We start from the raw sequence: 17,864 nt of genomic DNA on the forward strand, positions 1-17,864 counted from the left end.
GCCCAGGGAGGGCTGCAGGGATCTCTCCCCACCTGCACCATCGTGCTGGGTCACAGGGCACAGCCTGCCTGCGATGGAGACCATGCCTGCGAGATCTCCGCCGTTTCCTACCCTCATATTTCCTTCTGACAGAAGCTTTTCTGGGTGACTGCTCCGCTGATGCCGCCTGGGTAACAGCTGAGCTCTTTGCTGGTAAATGATGGCACATCAGTCGGAGCTGAGGCTGGCACCAGGCTGAAGCCTCCAGGGCTGTGCCAAGCCTGGGCGCTGCTAGGGCCTCTGCCTTGCTGCGGAGGCATGAGGTGCCCCATGCCCACAGCCTCATGCCCCTCTCTTGGAGGGCTAGAAGGCTGTGACCCATCAGAAACAGCCCTTGGACCCCTGGGTATCCCCAGTCATTCAGTGAGGGAAGTCCCGGAGTGAAGGGGAAGGGGCAGAAACCCTCATGCCATGTCTGTGGGACATCCTTTTTGTCTTGTCCCCAACGCCAGAGAGGACAGACGCCTGTGGAGTGGGAAGGCAGCAGGAATGAGCAGGACTCTGGGAGCCACATGTGGCTGCTTTGTGCACCTGTATAGACCTGGCTGGGGGCCAGCCCATGTGTGATGAGCTGCCAGATTTCAGCCCTGAGGTTGGCAGCATGAGGGAGCGGACACGGGGGCCCAGGAAAGCAACGGATGAGAAGAGGCTGGAGCAATGTACAAATCCCTTTATTTTATTAGTTTGTCAAAGACTAGTTCGAGCAGGATGGTCACAGCATGTCTGTGGGCCCCCGAGCTGCCCGCCACCTCGTGGGAGGGCCCTGGTGAGCGGCTGGAGGCCGTGGCTGAGGAAGCACAGGGAGGGGGGAGCACGGTGCGGCAAGCGACGGGCCGGGATGAGGGTGTGCCCCTGCCTCCCCCCGTTGGGGTGCAAGCAGCGGCTCCTGGGACATCCCGGGGCACTTGCCCAGGGATCCTTTCCCAGGCCCGGGGACCCATGTGTCCAGCATCAGGTGGGGGGCAGCCGGGTACTCCCAGCCCGGGACTGGCCCGGCAGCCCTCAGCTCTGCGCTGGCTTTATTGCAGGAGGCAGAGTGGGGGTCCCGGCAGCGCGGCGAGGGGCACCGCGGGTGGCCCCCGGGGACAGTGGGGACTCGGGGGTGGGAGTCTGAGCAGCGGACACGAGGACGCATGGAGCGACGGGGCGCACCCTGGCACAGAGACACTAATGCGAGAACGGGGGCCAGCGGGGCCAAGACACAGACGAGCGAGCGGCGGGGACGGGGGGACGAGGCAGGGGGGCCCCTGCCCCGCGCGTGCCTTTGTACACGGTTGGCGGAGCGCGGCGCCCGCTCCTCCCGGTGCTGAAGTATTGCAGTCTAACTGATATGGCTTTAACTATGGGGCCAGAGATGCGGGGAGGGGGGGTCCCCTCCAACCCCCCGATGCAGGGGCACACCGGGCAGCCCCGGGGGACCCCCGTGCCCGACGACCGGGGATGGGGGAGCTGCGGGCAGGGCGCCTGGCTTTGTGCTTTGGGCTTGGCCCAGGGCGGGACGGGGCAGGGGGATGGCAGTGTTGGGGACGAGGGCAGGCGAGCAGAGGCCTACTGGGGTCCCCTGGGAGAACAGAAGGGGGCAGGGCAGGGGCCACGAGGAGCCACCCCGGGGGGGCCGGTAGGGCCTGGGTGCCCCTAGCCTGCCGCGAGGTTACATCAGTGCATTTGGTCCCGGTTCGCCCTGTCCGGCCAGGGCTGCTCCCCTTTGGCGTGGTGGGGGGGCCCTGCCTGGACGGGACGGGGCGGGCTTTTGGTCTGGTTGGGGGACAGGGCAGGAGGGGATGGGAGGGGGTGTGGGCACCCCCTCTCCAGGGCCAAGGGAACTGATGGAGGAGTTGTAGGGGAGAGGGCGCCCATGCCCCAGCACCCTATGGCAGGGTTGACGGTGCTGTTACTTCTTGAACATATCCTGCAGTGGGCCGGGCAGGTACTTGAGGACGGTGTCCAGGATGCTCTCCTCTTCCTCCTCTTCCTCGTCCCCACAGCCTGCCGGGATCGCCTTCTTGGGGCGCGTCAGGCTGCCCTCACACGGCTGCTCCAGAGCAGCTTTCTCCTCTGCTTCCTTCTCCTCCTTCTTCTTCAGCCCGTACTGAGAGGACACAGGCCCTCAGCAGGGCAGGCAGTGGGCACTGCCTGCGCTGTGCCCCGTGCCCATCGCCACCGCCTTGGGCCGCCCTCCTCCCGGCCATGCCGGCTCCCTGTCCCAGCCCCACCCCGGCTGCCTCGGGCAGGGGCGGGCACAGGGGAGGTGTGTGCCCACCTTGTCACGGATCTGCTGCCGGACTTTCTCTCGCTCCGCTTCCATGCGGGCGTGCTTGGCTTTCCGCTCCTCCTCCTGCTGGCGCAGGGCCTCCTGCCTCTCCTCCTCTTTCTTCTGCGCATCAGGGTCCTTCTCCTCCTCGCCCCCCAGCATCTTCCCCATGTCCTTGGTGGCCCCTGCGCATAACAAGACCCTTGGTTGGTCCCCAAGGGTGCTGCAGCCTGGTGCTGCTGCCAAAGCCCGTGCAGCAGCAGGGAGGGCAAGGAGCCCCCCGGCAAGGAGGACCTGGGACATCCCCAGGGCCACCCGTGCCGAAGCGGGCTGCAGACGGGCTTGGGAGGCCCTGGGGATGGGGAGTGCCACAGGCTGGCTGTTCTGCCCTAGTTCAGCGTCAACTGGGGGAGATGCCAACAGCTCCTTCTTCAGCACCCAGGGGACCCGCTGGGGAATCCCACTTAGTGGCAGAAGAGCCAGGATTCCCCAGCCAGCCACTGACAGCGCTGGAACCCTGGAGGGCTCCAGCAGCAGCTCCCCACTGCCGGTGGCTCTCCGCGTGACTCTGTCCCCTTGCCGTGTCCCTCCCACTGCACTCCTGGGGTGCTGGGCCAGCACTGCTCCCGGAGGCGGGACCCTGAGGAGGGAGCAGCTCCCACTCACCGCCCAGCGCTTGCTTCATGACGAAGTCCATGGTGCCGGTGTGTGCGTGTGGCTAGGCCAGTGCCCAGCACTCATCCACCGCTGTCCGGGCTTGCTGACCTGGGCCACCTATGCGGGCAGAGAAGGACAGGGCTGGGGATACCATGCCAAGATTCCCTACTGCTCAGGCTGAGGGATGGAATGATCTCTGGGGCTGCACTTTGCACCCTTTGCATCCTCAGCCCAAATGCCTTCCAGGACAGGCAGAGGGAGCTTCTGGGGTCTGCAGGCAGAGGGTGACTGTGCCTGCTCCCCTCAGCCCCCTCCCTACATCCCTTCTGGCCTTGAGGACCTGTGGAGGCACTAAGACAAGGACTCCAGAAGGATGTTCCACCTCAGCACTGCCCCTGGTGTGGCACCAGGAGCCCTGGTGTGCTGCCTGGGGGCTGGTGGGATGGGGACCCACCACCACTGTGTGCCCCTGCTTTGTGGGAGGGGGTGACAGACCTTGTCTGGGGGTGCCAGCGTGGCGCAGCCGGACCCGTGTGCACGCGTGTCTACGGCAGCGCGAGTGCTCTGCAGAAGGATGGGGAAGAGGCTGTTGGCAGGTTGCGGCGGTGCTTGGGGGCTGCAGGGGTTGCAGGCAGCAGCCTGTGACTGTGTGTGTGATCCATGCGGGTGCTGCGGGTGGGTGACACCGTGCAGGGGCACTGACTGCGCAGGACGGAGCGGGTGCGCGCCGTGCCTGCGCGTGCTGTGTGTGTGAGCTCTGCGTGCAGGCTGTGTTTGCTCAAGAGGTGTGTTTGCGGGTGGCTGCAGGCTGTGTTTGCATGGGGGGTGTGTGCACACGCGCGTGGATAAGTTTGTGGGGCTGCAGACTGCGTGTGCCCCCGCGATGTGCGGGTTTGCAGCCTGTTTGCAAGCTTCGAGCGTGTGCGAGTTTTGGGGTGCGCGGGCTCTGCAGATGTGTGTGCACGCAGGTTCGCGGGCTGTGTGTCTGTGTGCTGGGTGTTTGTGCTGCTGGTGTGCGTGTGTTTGCACACTGGGGGGGTGCTGCAGGCTGTGTTAGTGTGCGTGTGGGGGGGTTGTGTGTGCAGGTCCGTGGGTTTGCAGGCTGCACGGGGGGCTGTGCGCACAAATTTGCAGACTGTGTCGCGCGTGTGTACGTGTGGGGGTGTTGCAGGCTGCTTGTGCGCTCTGTGTGTGTGCGGGGGATTACAGGCGGAGGGTGAGAGTGGGGGGTGCCCGTGGGGGTGCCCGTGCCCCCCCCCCGTGCCCCGTGTGAGTGGGGTGCTGCAGGCTGTGCTCGGAGCCTGGGAGTGCAGCTTGCAGCGTGTGTGTGTGTATGTACGTGCCCGGTGGGTGCCGCAGCCCCGCGGGCACCCCCAACCCGGCTCCCCGGGACCCCACGGGGGCTGGGGGGACTGTACGAGCTGTGACCCCGGGAAGTTTGTTACTGCCAGCCCCGGGGCACCCCGCGACAGCGTGGGGGGGCTCCTCCGGGCAGTACAGTGCTGAGCCCTGGGACTGCAGTGGGGGCTCGGGGGGTACCGGGGATGGCGAGCACCGGGGAGCACCGGGACACCAGGGCCGCAGGCAAGGTGCAAGGAACACGGGGGGCACTGGAACACTGGGGACCCGTGGCGGGGGGGCTCGTAGCGATAGCGAGGTACGTAGGGGACATCGGGAGGTGCACGGGCGACGCGGGGGGAACACGGCAAACGGGGGAAACACCGGCAGGTACCGGGATACCGGTACCGGGGCCACAGGGGCTGCAGAGACGCAGGAGACACGGGGGGGGGCGCCGGGAAGGCGGGGGACAGCGGGGACACGGGACGTAGCGGACACCCGGCATGCGGGGGACACCGGGACCGCGGCGGGGTGCAGGACCCGGGGGAAGCGCCGCCGTTGGGGGGGGTGGGGAGGGCGCAGGCACAAGGAGGGGGGAACCCGGGACGGGGGACACGCACCGGAGGTGCAGGGGACACCGGGGACGAGGGGGAACACGGGGACACGGGGAGGGCGGGAACCGCGCGGGGGGCGAGGGTCGCGCAAGGGACGCGGTGCCGCGGGGACCCCCCACCCCCCCACCCCATCCCGGTGTCTGCGGCGCGGGGCCCCGCCCGCCGCCCGGGGCCGCCCGGTGCCGCAGCGGCGGCGCTGTCCCTTCAGCACCGGCACTCACCGGCTCCGCCGCCGCTCGCCGCTGCCGCCGCTCCGCCCCGCCCCGCCCCGCCGCGGCCCGGCCCTCTCCCGCCCCCGGCGGCACGCGTGGGCCCGCCCGGAGCAACACCCCCCGCCACCGCGCGGACCGGCCCCCGCGGGGGCGGCGGGATGCGGGACCCCTCCCGGGAAACGCCGCACGACCCCCGGGAAACGTCCCGGAGAGCCCCGCACCGCTCACCAGGTGCCCCCCCGGACACCACCCCGCGCTCCCGCAGCGGAGGGACGGGGCGAGCGCCTCCTGCGCGGGGTTAATGATTCACCGCCGCGGCAATTAACGGGCGAAACGAGGCATTAATCAACCAGAGGTGCCCCCAGTCCCGCACCCCCCGGCTCCCTCAGCCGGCCCCCCGACCCGCAGCACCCCGGCCCCTCTGCAGCGGCGCGGGGCGGCTGCGGGACTTTAATTAAAGTCCCTGGTAAATCATCTCACCCTCCCTCCCCCCTCCGCCGACAGCTGCCGCTCGGGGGCCCCAGCTTTGGATTTTTGGTGCTGTTCCCCCAGCGTGGCTCCCAGGAGGGGTGTGGGGTGCTCAAGGAGGGGATGCCAGAGGGGGTTTGCGGTGGCACCGAGGTTATGATGCCCACGGAGCTCAGGACCGCCTTCAGCGAAGGGTTCCCGCGCGGGAAACGGGGCGCACCACCCTGCCTGGGCCCCCTGCACCTTCCCAAAGGGAGACGGGCTCCTGCAGCCCCTCCTGTGTTCCTCCCCTGCAGTGCGAGACAGGACTCCCGGGTCTCCCACCCTTGTCCCGATGCATAGCGACTCTGTGTGCCCCTCAGAGCGGCAGCCCGTGCCTCCTAATTAATCCAGCCCTGGGTTCTTAGAGACAAGATGAGCCCTGTGCAAATCACATTAGCGGTGCTTGGAGCCGGGCTTTGGGATAGCTGGTGTTTAATAGTGAGGCTCTGGAGTAGCAGCCTGCGGGGGCCCAGAAGGGTGCTGGAGAGGGTCTGGGCGCGGGGTCCTTTCAGGGATATCCCCCCAAAACGTGGGAGGCTGCAGGGAGCTGGGACGGGCTGCAGCTGCCCCCACAAACCCTTGGGGTGGGCTGCGGAGATGTTGCCGGTGCTGCTGGGCGCTGCTGGGGCTCCTGTGGGAAGCCTGGGGGCGATGCAGGATGCGGGGCAGGAGTGGGGGGACATCTCGCAGCCAGGGGGGCCAAAACTGGCTCTCAAGTGCCGCCTCCTCAGGGATGCCGCACCGACAGATCTATGTGTGTTCACCCGCTGCCAGCTCCTGCCTCAACGCACGGCCGCTGCCACGGACAACTCTCAGCACAGGGACAGCACATCAGAGACTTGTCCCTCTTGTTCACCCGCTCTCACTGCTCCCAAAAATACCCCCCGGCGCAACCATCTCCACCAGCCCCAAGCCCTCAGCCTGGCACTGGCCAACAACTCCTTTTTCCACCTCCAAGGTAAAAAAGCCTCCTGCCCTTGTGCCCAGCCCCGCTGTGCCTGCTGGCAGCTGGTGGGACGGGCATGTGGGCGGCAAGACAGGCCTGTGCTTGGCCCGTCCGTCTGTCCGTCCGTCCGTCCTGCGGCAGCCCTGCTCCGGGCGTTGACGTCAGCGCTCCCGGCAGCCGGGCGGTGGGCGGGCGGCACCGCTCCTATTGTATTAAAAATAATACAGCGGAGCACAAATTCATTACAGATAAGTGTGACAGCCAGGAGGAATTAACGAGCCCGTCTCTCAGCGCCTGACAAACGCCTCCTTTTGTTCCTGGGATGGGTCCTTGAGTCTTTCAATCTTTGGAGATGCCTCGGCTCATTAAGCACATCCTCCTCCAGTAGATCCCACTGTGCCAGAGGACTGCTCCCAGTACGAGCTGAGGCCAAACTGGCAGGGACATCCCTTTGTGCTAGTGACCAGTGTTAACTCGGGCTTGCCTATCTTAGGAGTCAGTGGCCTGGAGTACTGTCCCTAAGCACTGTTCCCACGTGGGGTGCGGGGTGGCCAGGGGGAGGTGGGCGAAGCAGCCCCCATCCCTGCTGCTGCGGGAAGCACGAGGCTCGTGTGAGCTGAGGCTGCCCACCCCAGCACTCCAGATGCTGGTGCCAGCAGCACAACTGCAGCCGCCGGGCTGGCGGGCACCCAACCCTGCCCTGCTGGCCGTGCTCCCAAGGGAAGAGCAGCCAAGGGCTCATCACCAGCCCTGGACATTGCCTCCTGCTGTACACACCCCTGCGGACACCCCTGCTCCTGGGGCAGGGACGGATCCAGGGGACCCCCGCAGTCCCAGAACTGAGCTACCTCTGGCTGGTGTTTGGGGGATGCTCCTGGTGCTTGTGCCCAGTGCGGGCACTCCTTAGGCCCGGCTGTTCCTTGGCATCATCCTGGGCAGTGTCACCTGCTGGGTGGCTGCCTGGAGCTGCTGGGGGAGGCAGGAAGGGAAGGGAAGGGAAGGGATGGGGAGAGATGTGAGGGACTGTGGTAGCAGCACCGTAGCCAAATGGAGGAGGAAGCTCTCAGCACCACCAAGCCCTGCAAGTGGCCTCCGTGGAGTTAGCACAGGTGCCAGGGCCCCAGCAGCTCTGTGCTCCAGTCCACGCTGGTGCCCAGGGAAAGGGAATGGGGCTGGCTGGTGCCACCACATTGGCCACAGCATCTGCTGTCAGCAACGCCTGAGTGGCACCTGCCTGCTGGCATCATCCCCGTTGTCCCCTGACAGCCAGACGGGGACCCTGCAAGGTCACAGCCTCTGTGGGCCCTTGCAAAGCTCCCAGGCAGAGGGAATACCTGCACCCATCCCTGCAGCACTGCCAGCCCAGCCTGCTGCCACCCATTAGCACAGGGCAGTTATTTCACTTATCCGCCCCCCAACATCTTTGCAGAAAATAATTATTGGTCCTTCTCATTGCACCGAGGGATTAAAAGTGGTTAACTCCATTTCCAAAGGCTTTGTTATGTTGGTTTTCCCTCAGCTGCTGCACAAGGCGATTTCCACAGTGCCACTTAGGCAGCTTTTATCAGGTTGTCTTCTGGAGGTAATTGGGTTTTTCAGGAGCCTGTTTAAAATTCGTAACCCAGCCTCTTAAACAAAACAAAAACAGCAGCGGGGAGAAGAGGAAGAGGCAGCACGAAACATGCAGCAGCTGCAGCCTCTGAAGAGCAGCTCTGGTCCCTTGGGGCTGGCACCCGGCAGGGGTAGGGACAGGGACAGGCACCAGCCGTGCTTCAGAATCAGTCTGGAGACAGACCCTCCAGCTCATGGCTGAGCACAGACTGCTCAGGGACAAGGGGGACCCGGGGTCACTCCCTCATGCTGTGCTCTGGGTGAGGCGAGTCTGTGGTGCTCAGAGCCACCCACGTCCAGCCCCGGGGGATGCCATGGCCACCACTCTGCCCCTGCAGCAAGTCACAGACCCCCCAGCACACATGAGGGAGACCCCAGCACCCACTCACCCGTTATCACACCCACGTCAGACACGGGGTGTGAATGTGGTCTCACTGCTTGTCCAGCACTCACCAGGAGCCCTGGGGCTGGTGGGGAAGGAGGTGGGCTCATGTCATAGCTTGACCCCAGCTCCACCATGATGCTCCCAGCTGTGGGAGCAAGCACCGTGGCAGGTCCCCCTGAGGTCACCAGAGAGGGACAGAGCAAACAGGCAAAACCCACCCTTATGGGGTAACTTCTGCTGGCCCTGAGCCCTGAGGATCTCCCTGGCTCTGAGCTTTGCTGGCTGGCTGGGGCAGGCGGGGGGGGGGGGGGGGGGGGGGAAATCCTGCTGCCCACCCTGTGCACCCCTGCAGCCAGAGGGGCTCTGGGCCGACGCTGCGGCTGTTCCTCTTCTCCTGCATCACTACACGGGTCTGCATTTACACCCATCTGCATTGCTACCACAGCCCTGTCACTGTCACTCTGGCTGACCTGTGTGCCCTCTCCTCGTGGGGCAGGGGGTGCACTGGGCACCCCCAGCTCATCCCTGCCCCGCTCCGTGCCGCGGGGAGCAGCGTGGGCTGGGGAGCGGGTGGGTGGCAGGGAGCTGCCACAGCAGATGGTCGGTGGGGCCGGATCACGGAACTGCACGCAACGAGGGAGGTCCCCGGGGGGGCCATCACAGGAGCTGGCTGTGAACCGGTGCCTGCGGGGCCCCGTCACGCACCTGCTCGTCCCAGGCACGGCGGCAGCGTGGGAGCCGGGGAGGCTGCGGCTGACGGAGGGATGGGGTGAGTGAGGAGCAGCCTGAGCCCACGGCTTCCAGCTGTTCCCAGCATGGCAGCATCCCAGGAGGATACCAGAGAGAGGGGGTGCTCCCAGTGCTGCTCAGCCCTCCAGAGCTCCCCAAAATGACCATCTACACCTACATCTGTGTCACAGAGTGATGCAGGGGCTGAATCTCCCATCAAGACGGCCCAAGGGGACGGGGACTCAGCTCCAGGCTCCAGCTAAGAAGACTCCAGAGTGGCCGGGATGTCAGCCGTGGTGTGACCGAGCGCCTTGGCTTTGCCACCGCTGCTCTGTGCCCTGTGATGTGGAGCTCTGCTCACCCAGTCCCAGTCTCAGGGCCACCCAGAATGCCGAGGAGTCCACATCCCACGAGCGCTGGGGCACGCAGGGACGGACCTGTGAGTGCCAGGGGGACATCGGGATGGACCCTGCCACTCGAGTGCTGCAGTGGTGACTCCTCATCCCCGCAGTTCCCGACTTGCAGCGTGTGTCCGGTGCCTCTGTGCCATGCATTATTAAACAGAGGCACTGCAGCCTCTCGCTGTTTGTCCTGGTGTGGCTGTGCAGGGACAGGCTGTGGGAGCTGTGCTGGCTCGCTGCAGACTCAGCCACAAGATTTAGGCTCGCTGCAGGTCTGGCCAATTCCCCAAAAGGTTTATGACCCCTGGGCTTACTGATCTGGACGCTTCCAACCCCCTTCCCCCCCCCATATAGGATGGATCCCACCTCCCTGTGAAACAGGCACTGCGTTCAGCCTCGGTGCTCTCACCTCTGCCACGCTGCCCTGCCCACACAGCAGGTACAGCATTTACATCCCAATTGCCTCGACAAGGGCACACTTGTGCCGAGTCCACCCCATCAATATTTATGGCAGGCACGCACACCCGCGCAGCTCTGCAGGGGCCGGTGCGGAGCCGAGCTGGGCACAGCACACCAGACCCTACTTGGGAAGCAGACAGAAGCCCCCCGAGCCCCTCTGCTGCCACCCCATCACCCTACCCTGTGCACACACTGTTTTCCATCCTCCCCACACTGACAGGGCCTGTGCAGGCACCAGTGACTGAGGTGGTCAGCACTGTGTGGGTAGTGGATGCACAAGGATCATCTCCTGGCTCCGTGTCAGGGTGGGATTTGGGCACCCACTCCCCACAGAAAGCCTCAGAGAGGTTATACCCAGCCTCATCTCACTGACAGAAAAAAGACATGAAGGACAAGGGTGTGATTGGCTCACGGCTGGGCATCCAGGTCACGGCAGGGCAATAGCAGCCCCTGCCTGTCCCCTCTCCAACCAAAACACCCTGGGCACTGCTCCCCTGGGGTTCAGCCTCATGCTGTTGGTTTCACAAAGACCCTGTAAGCTCTTTGGGGCACCTGAGTTGAGGACAGAGACTGGGGTGCTTTAACCCCTCTCTGTACCACCAGTGCTGGGAAGTGGGAGGAAGTGAGGAGCAGGAATGCTTGACCCAAACTCCCAGCCTGGCTCTGGGAGAGCATCTCCCTTCTGTGGGTGAAAAGGCTCATTGTATCCCATGAGAGGGGGGGTTTGGGAGCCCAGATGCCCCATGGCCTGGGCAGCAGAGCCGGATAAGGGGGGCAACACCAGGGACACCCTGTCCTCGATGGCAGCAGATGGCTGCATGGTGGGGGGCTTCATGGCAGCGTGGGGGAGACATCTGGGTGCCTGGGCTCCAGCCAAGCTGCAGCTCGCTGGGAGCAGGATGAGCCTGAGCTGCCCTGGCTGGGGAGGCAGGGAGGGGTGAGATCTCTGCAGCTGGGATGGGTGTGGAGCTTGCTGCCCACCCCGGCTGAGACTTCCCCCAGCCTGCCGGTGCTCGGGGTTTCTGCCACGGTGTGACGCCGGACAGGCATGGTGCTGCTCCAAGAGCTGCTGGGGCTCGGGCCAGAAAATTCATTCTTGGCTGCTTTCAGTGGGGTTTGGCTCATACCTTTCCCATCTGGGGGCTTTCAAAAGGACAAAAAAAAAAAAAAAGAAGAAAGAAAAGAAATCCTGGCCCTGTGCCACCTCCACAGTCACCATCACTTGCCATGGTCTCCAGGTGGGACTGTGCCCAGCATCTGCCGAGGGCCTGAGTTGGTCCTCACTCCCGTGGCCTCTGCCTGGTCCTGAGCTGCTTCAGGTGCCTCTTGCCCTGCATCAAAGTGTCACCCAGAGGAGACCCCCCCCCATCTTGGGTGACCTGACTGGCTCTACTGAGGCAGCCCCAGGTGGTACCTCCGAGCCTCCCCATCCGTCCCATGGCTGTGCTGTGCCCCCCATAGCATGGGGAGTGAAAGGGCCCCCCAACCCCCCGAGAGCCACAGCGCTGCCTACCTTGGTGTGTGCAGCACCAGGTGTCTGCTTCAGCACCTAACGCAGGGGGACAAGGACCTCGCGGGGGTGGCTGGGCATCGCAGGGAGAGCAGGGCCTGGAGAGACACCGACAGCGAGAGGATGAGTGCCTTGGAGGGGCCACGGGACCAGGTGGCATCGACAAAGTGGAATCACTTGGTGGGTGACAGACGGAGCACAGCGCTGCTTGCTGCCCTCTCCTCCACCTGGGTGGGTCTGTGTACATCCTGCATCCCGACCTCCAAAGATGGGAGCAAGCTGCTGCCAAGAGCCACCATCTCCCTGCAGGTGGGAGCCCAGGGTGACAGGCTGCAGGAGGTGGTGGCTCATCAGAGTCTTTGGTCCTCTCCTTGATCAGGGGCACCCACTCTGCTGCTGGCAGAGGACTCCTGGCCGTCTCTGCAGGTACCCGGCAGTTCGGATGCCTTCATTAAAAATTTAGAGGGCTCTCAACTCTTCAAGGGTTTTAAAATTTCACATTAACTCTGCCTTCCTTGCATAAGCCTTAGCTTGCATATGATGAATTTCTTCTTTGGAGAACATAATGGCAAGCTAAAACAAGCCACCAAACAAAAGTCCTTGCTCAGACTCAGCAACTGGAGGAAGCCTGGCACTGCTCTGGGCTCCCCCCTCCTGCTGGTCCTCAGGAAACTTCTGTCTGGGGATCTCATCCCTTCCTTAATGTCCTTGAAATTCCCCTGTGATGCTTGGGGAGATGCAGAGGATGCTGGCCTGGGCAGGGGCTGTGCAGGGGCCTGTGTGCCAGGGTGCTGGGTACCACACTGGCAGTTTCGGGGGTGGGCTGTCCCTGTGGTGTGGCTCATGTCACGAGTGTGATTTCTCCTCTACAACTCGAGGAGCGGGTTCCTGGGGAAGTTACAAATTCATCCTGACTTCAAGCAAAGGCTTTTCATCCACCCTGGGGAAGGAGGGAGGCTTTGGCAAATTGGAAATAAATATATGACCCAGGGGAGCCAGGGGAAACACAGGCAAACACCGACGCTGTGGAGGAGCAGGGGCTGGGATGGATGGAGCCTGCATTTTTAAAGGCTTTACAGAGCAGGGATGCCTCATTCCAATCCCGGGAGCAGGAGACACTTAGAGCCCCTGGGAAGAGGGTCTGGGGAGGCTGGCTGTGGAAAGAGGTAAAGGGTCCCCAGTGGGACCTCCGAGGAGACCCCAGAATGGTGACTGGTGTCCTGGGAAATGCAGTGCTAAGAGCTCAGCCTGGAAAGGGCTCGGCAGCAGCGTGAAGGTGACCTTTGCTGGGGACAACCAGTGCCTCCTTTGGGATGTGGGAAGGCTGTGGAGCAGGGTGAGACAGGCTGCAGAGAGCTGCAGGGATGTGTGCCTGGGGGCGTCTGGTTTCCAGACAGCGCCGAGGAGACAGCTGGGCTGGGACAGCATCAGTTTGGCTCTGCTGGCCATGGCCCCGGGGGGCAAATCGGCAGATATTTATTTGCTGGAATCCCAGAGGGTAGGAAGAGCAGGAACACCCTGCCCTGGTGCCTGAGAGGATGTAAAGAGTCCTGAGGGGTGCTGCTCCAGTTCCTGCAGGTTTTTTTTTTATTTCAGCCAGATCAAAGAGTTTTTTTTACCTCCTTTGCAATGGGCAGAACCTGCCAGTACCATGAAGATGCATCTCACCTGGACAGCTGCACTAGCTCTGTCTGTCTGTCTGTCCAGGCAGCCAGACACCAACCACAGCCAAAGCAGAGGACAGGGAACAGCAGAGCAGGGTGATGCTGCCAGAACTCCCCCAGCTCCAGAGACAGCAGTGCTCCCAGGTGCTGGCAGGGATGTTTTGATCCAGTCTGGACACAAGACACAGTATCCAGGGAAAACTTCAGGCTCAAGATGAGACATTAGTGAGTCCACAGCTCTTCTGTTTTGGCAACTCCAGCTCTCAGCACCCTGCTTGAATAGCTGAGCTTGTCCAAATATCTGCGAGGAGGGTGGGCTGGGGAAGGAGGATGGTGAGCAGTGAGGTGCATGGGCTGAGAAGCCCAGGGCACATCTCAAAGCACTTCCCCTGCCTAAGGGAGATGCTCCTGGGACCTGCCTTGGGTCTGGCACCAGTTTCCTGTCTGGGCAGCAGGTGAGAAGGAAGGTTCAGATGTTTGGGGAAAGTCTGTGCTGGCAGTGCGCTGTCCTGGCTCTCATGCAGGGATACAAAGGGCTGAGGGAGCCACACCACACCAGGCAGCCGCCAGAGGCATTCCCCAGTTGAGGTCTGTACCTGAGCTGACCTGCCTTGCCTTCAAAAAGCAGATCCTCAGCCTCAAACATCTCAATGCCTCTTGCACAATTCCTCTCGCCTCAGACTGGGGCAGGTGTGGGTCACACTTTTGACAGAGATGATCAATGTTTCTGAGCCTCTGGTGAGTGTCACAGCAGGGGCTGGTGACACCAGTTAGGGAGGGATGGACCTACTGGCCTGGCTGTGTGCAGGAGGAGCAGAACAACTCATGGTGCAGAACAACATGGCAAAGGTGACAGTGGCTCCTAGCAAGGCACTGGGTGACCTAGTGAGCCTGGAGGCACAGCCTGGAGAGCCCAGAGCAGGACAAGGCAGATGGTCGGGGTCTCTGCAGCCAGGAAGGCTCCGTGGGACCAGGAGAGGTGGAGGGGAAAGCTCCTGGGACGAGAGAGCAGAGAACGCTCATGCGAGAGCAGCCCGAGGAGCGCAGCTTGTTTACCCTGGCTGAGCAGGCCTGATTGCTCTCTATAAATACACCCGGTGAATAAACACGGGGGAGGGAGAAGGATCATTTAAACTCGAGGATGATGCTGGCATAAGAACAAATGGGAAGGCCTGGCCAGGAACACACAGAGGCTGCGGGTGAGAGCGGAGATCCTCTGGCCATGGGGAAGGTCCTCTGGGCCCAGCCCTGGCTGTTGGGGCAGTGTGTGGTGTCCAAGGGCTTGGGCTCGGTGCCGGTGGGAGAGGCAGCAGCCTGGGCTGCAGTGACCACGCTCTCCTGCCATACCAGACCTCCCGAGCTCCAGGCCACGGGGGCACATCGGTGCCCAGTGGTAGGAATGGAGATGTGCCACACTGTCAGTGATCACTGCCCCTTCCCCAGAGGATTTTTCCACAGGACTGGACCTCTGCTGGGACTTCTCATCTCCAGAGCGTAAACCAGGCTGGGCAACTCAACGCAGCTGCCCTTGGCTCCTGATATGGGCCTGGTGGGCTGTGCCTGGCAGCAGCCTCTGCAGAAACCCAGGAAAGAGCCAAGGTGTGAACCACAATCATCCTCCAGTGCTTTGAGGTGTTCAGAGCTCTGTCTGCTCGGGGTCATTTCAATACTAATGTCATCACGCAAGGCAATCGAAGAAACAAACACTTGGCCCACAGCCAAGCGAGACTTTGAGACATTTTTCTGTGCCAGTTTGTCTCAGCTGAGCTGTCTCCAGTTTCCCCAGGAGGGTAGGGGTCAGACACTGTGAGCAGTGCTACTGGATGGGGACTGAGCTCCTTTGTTTCCATGCTGGTGCCTGTCCTGACAACCCTTGGGGTCCTGCAGCCTCAGGGCACGAGGACAGGTTTGGCAGGGGGGACACTTCCCTGCACCCTGAGCCCGGCCCATCCTTCCTCATCCTCTATTTTCCAAACCCAGCACCTCAGCTTGACTCGAATCACTCCGGTTCCTTCACCAGTCCTGGCCAGCAGCTGCCACCACGGTGGAGCCCAGCTGGTTGCAAGGAGAAGCCCTGAGCCCTGAGCCCTGTTCTGAGCGACGGTGCCAGCCCTGCTTCGCTGCTCTGACTCACTGCACTGCCAGCCTCGGGCAGTGGCTGCCCGGTCACGCTCGTGCCATGCGGGTGGCAGTGCCACCGCGTGCTGCCAAGGCCTGGATCACGCCAGCCACCCGCCCGTGTGCTGCAGCCGTGGCGTTGGGGGCATGGCGGGGAGAGGGGCTGGAGTGTGGGGCTTAGGAGGCTCCTTGTAGGGACAGTGCAGAGGGGAGATGGGCTGAATCTCAGGGTACTGGAGACGGTGCAGCTGGAATGCTCCACGAGTGGTTGGACTTAGCCGTGGAGAGCAGGGTAGGGGAGGGAGCCAGTGATGGGGAGGCATGGGAAGAGCCCGGCAGGTACCGGGAGCTCCCCACAGTAGAAAGGTGCACGGAGCCTCCCGGCTGCAGGCAGGGGGTGATGGCGGGATCAGGTCACATCCTCTCCCTGCCCACAGCCCCGCTCTGCGGAGCCCCCCACAGGGGATGGCCAGGCACGGAGTGGCTGGAGAGGAGATCTAAAGCGCGGTCCGGGGATGACAGCCCTTCTCCTGCCATCCCCTGCACATCGGCGTGTCCTCCCTCCCCAGACCTGCCGGTGGGCAGTTCGGGGGCGCGCCGCTCAGCCCTGCATCTTGCACTCGCACCCCTCATCACCTGCATCCTTCCCCGCATCGCGCATCACCTGCATCCTTCCCCGCATCCCGCCCCGCATGCCGCATCCCGCCGCTCCGCGGCCGCCGCCCCGTTATATAAGCCGGCGGCCCCGGGAGGCTCGGCGGGCCGATCCCCGCGCCCGTGCCCGGCCCCCCCGGGCTCTGCGGCACGGCGGGCCTGGCACGGCCCGGCCCGGTCCCGCACCCACCTGGCTGGCTCGGCGCGGCTCCGGTGCGCCCCGTCCGCCCCCGGCGCAGGGAAGGAGCCGCCGCCGGAAGGGAGGCGGGAGCCGTAGCGGTACAGGGGGGGCCCGGTGCTGGCTCCCCCTCCGCCGCACGGCCTCCCGGGCGGGGCCGCCTCCGTGCCCGCCCCCGGACCGCCCCGCGCCCCGGGCGGCAGCCCCCGGCCCGGCCTTCCGCTCCGGTACAGGGCGGGTCCCCTCCGGTACCCGGTAATTGCTCCTCCGGTACCGAAACGCCCCCCTGCTATTCAACCATCCGCCCCCTGCAGCCCGGCTATGCCCCGCATCACCCGGCATCACCCCCAGTACGTCGCATCCCTCCCAGTACTACTTGTGCCTACAGCTGCCCCTGCAGTGCCATAACAGCCACCCCCAGTGCGTGGCCATGTCTTCCGGTACCCCCATTTCTTGGCCACACGTTTCTCCAGTATCCAGCAATTCCCCCCACTCCCTCCCCACAGCCCCCGGTGCTTCTCTCCCCCCTGAATTGGTGATTCCTCTCCCATGGCACTGCCAACTCCCCCAGAGGAGGGGTCTCTAGACAGGGCATCTCAGGGTGCCAGCAGTGCTCTCCAAATCAGAGATCCCTGTTGCACAAAACTCTTGCCCAGGTTCTCTTGCAGGGTGTCCTGAGGATGGGGGTGATGAAGAGCCATGAGGCTGCTGGAGCCTGCAGGGCTCACAGAAAAGCCAGGGGGGAGCAGAGGACGTGGAGAGGCTGGGGCAGGGGCTGCTCTGGGGGCTGCAGAGCTCTGGGATGGGGATATGGGTAGGCCGGTCATGCACTGCTGTGTGGGGTACGGAATAGCAGAAGGAGGGAGTGTGAGAAGAGCACGAACTCATCCACAGAGGTTTTAAGAAGCCATAACTCTGGTTCAGGGATTGGTGCAGAGCACGGTCAAGAGGACGGCAAGATCCCCACTGGCCTGAGAGGCTGGAACTCATCCTCCCCCTGCCCAGTCCCTCTCCAGAGGCCGCTGCCCTTGTGTTCCTGGCAGGCAGGGGAGGCCCTTTTTCCTCCTAGGTTTTGCTTTGGATTTGTGGGTGCTCAGAACAGCTCCCACCAAGCCCTGGAGATGCTCTGGAGTTGGTGTTTTCTGGGGTGGGCTCCTTGTGTTGCAACTTGTCTTTGCAATCTGTATGGCCATTGGGATCTCGGATTGCTCTCTGAACAGCAGGGTCCTGCCTCTCCTTCCTGAAAAGGGGGTGCAAGACAGCTGTGTCTCAGTGCCCGAGGAGGGCTCAGAACCACTGCCACAGGGGAGTTTGCTGCTCACGTTTCCCACCCTGGGGAATCCTTCCTCCACCAGGCATCATGGCAGGGTCAGATGCGGGTCAGCCGGGAGCCACCTCCGGTTATCCCTCCCTGCTCCCGCCGTGCTGCTCGTCACATCACGCAGCAGCTCACTGCACCACTCCTTCTTGCAGGGCTGCTGCGGGATGGAGAGGCTGATGAATAAATCAATCCCCCTCGGTGCTGAGGCAGCAAAACTTGGATGCGAGCAGAGGAGCAGCGCCGGGGCTGGCGGCCTGACGGCCGGGG

General features: G+C 63.6%; 1 protein-coding gene across 3 annotated transcripts; it reads right to left on the reverse strand.

The window, feature by feature from the left end:
- Window positions 1-694: 694 nt before the first annotated feature.
- On the reverse strand, window positions 695-16,426 carry CPLX2 (complexin 2). Of its 3 annotated transcripts, XM_039559814.1 has the most exons (5): window positions 16,289-16,426; window positions 11,666-11,760; window positions 2,957-3,064; window positions 2,300-2,475; window positions 695-2,128 (listed from the first exon to the last, which is right to left on the reverse strand). In XM_039559814.1, exons 3-5 carry the CDS (start codon window positions 2,985-2,987, stop codon window positions 1,931-1,933), a joined length of 405 nt encoding a protein of 134 aa, XP_039415748.1. In that variant the 5' UTR covers window positions 2,988-3,064; window positions 11,666-11,760; window positions 16,289-16,426; the 3' UTR covers window positions 695-1,930. The 3 variants fall into 3 exon arrangements, with proteins under 3 accessions (XP_039415748.1, XP_039415750.1, XP_039415749.1); XM_039559816.1 differs by lacking the exon at window positions 11,666-11,760; XM_039559815.1 differs by lacking the exons at window positions 11,666-11,760; window positions 16,289-16,426 and adding an exon at window positions 5,121-5,161.
- Window positions 16,427-17,864: the final 1,438 nt, after the last annotated feature.

This window comes from Corvus cornix, chromosome 13, assembly GCF_000738735.6.
Source record: "Corvus cornix cornix isolate S_Up_H32 chromosome 13, ASM73873v5, whole genome shotgun sequence".
Classification (NCBI taxonomy): Eukaryota; Metazoa; Chordata; class Aves; order Passeriformes; family Corvidae; genus Corvus; species Corvus cornix.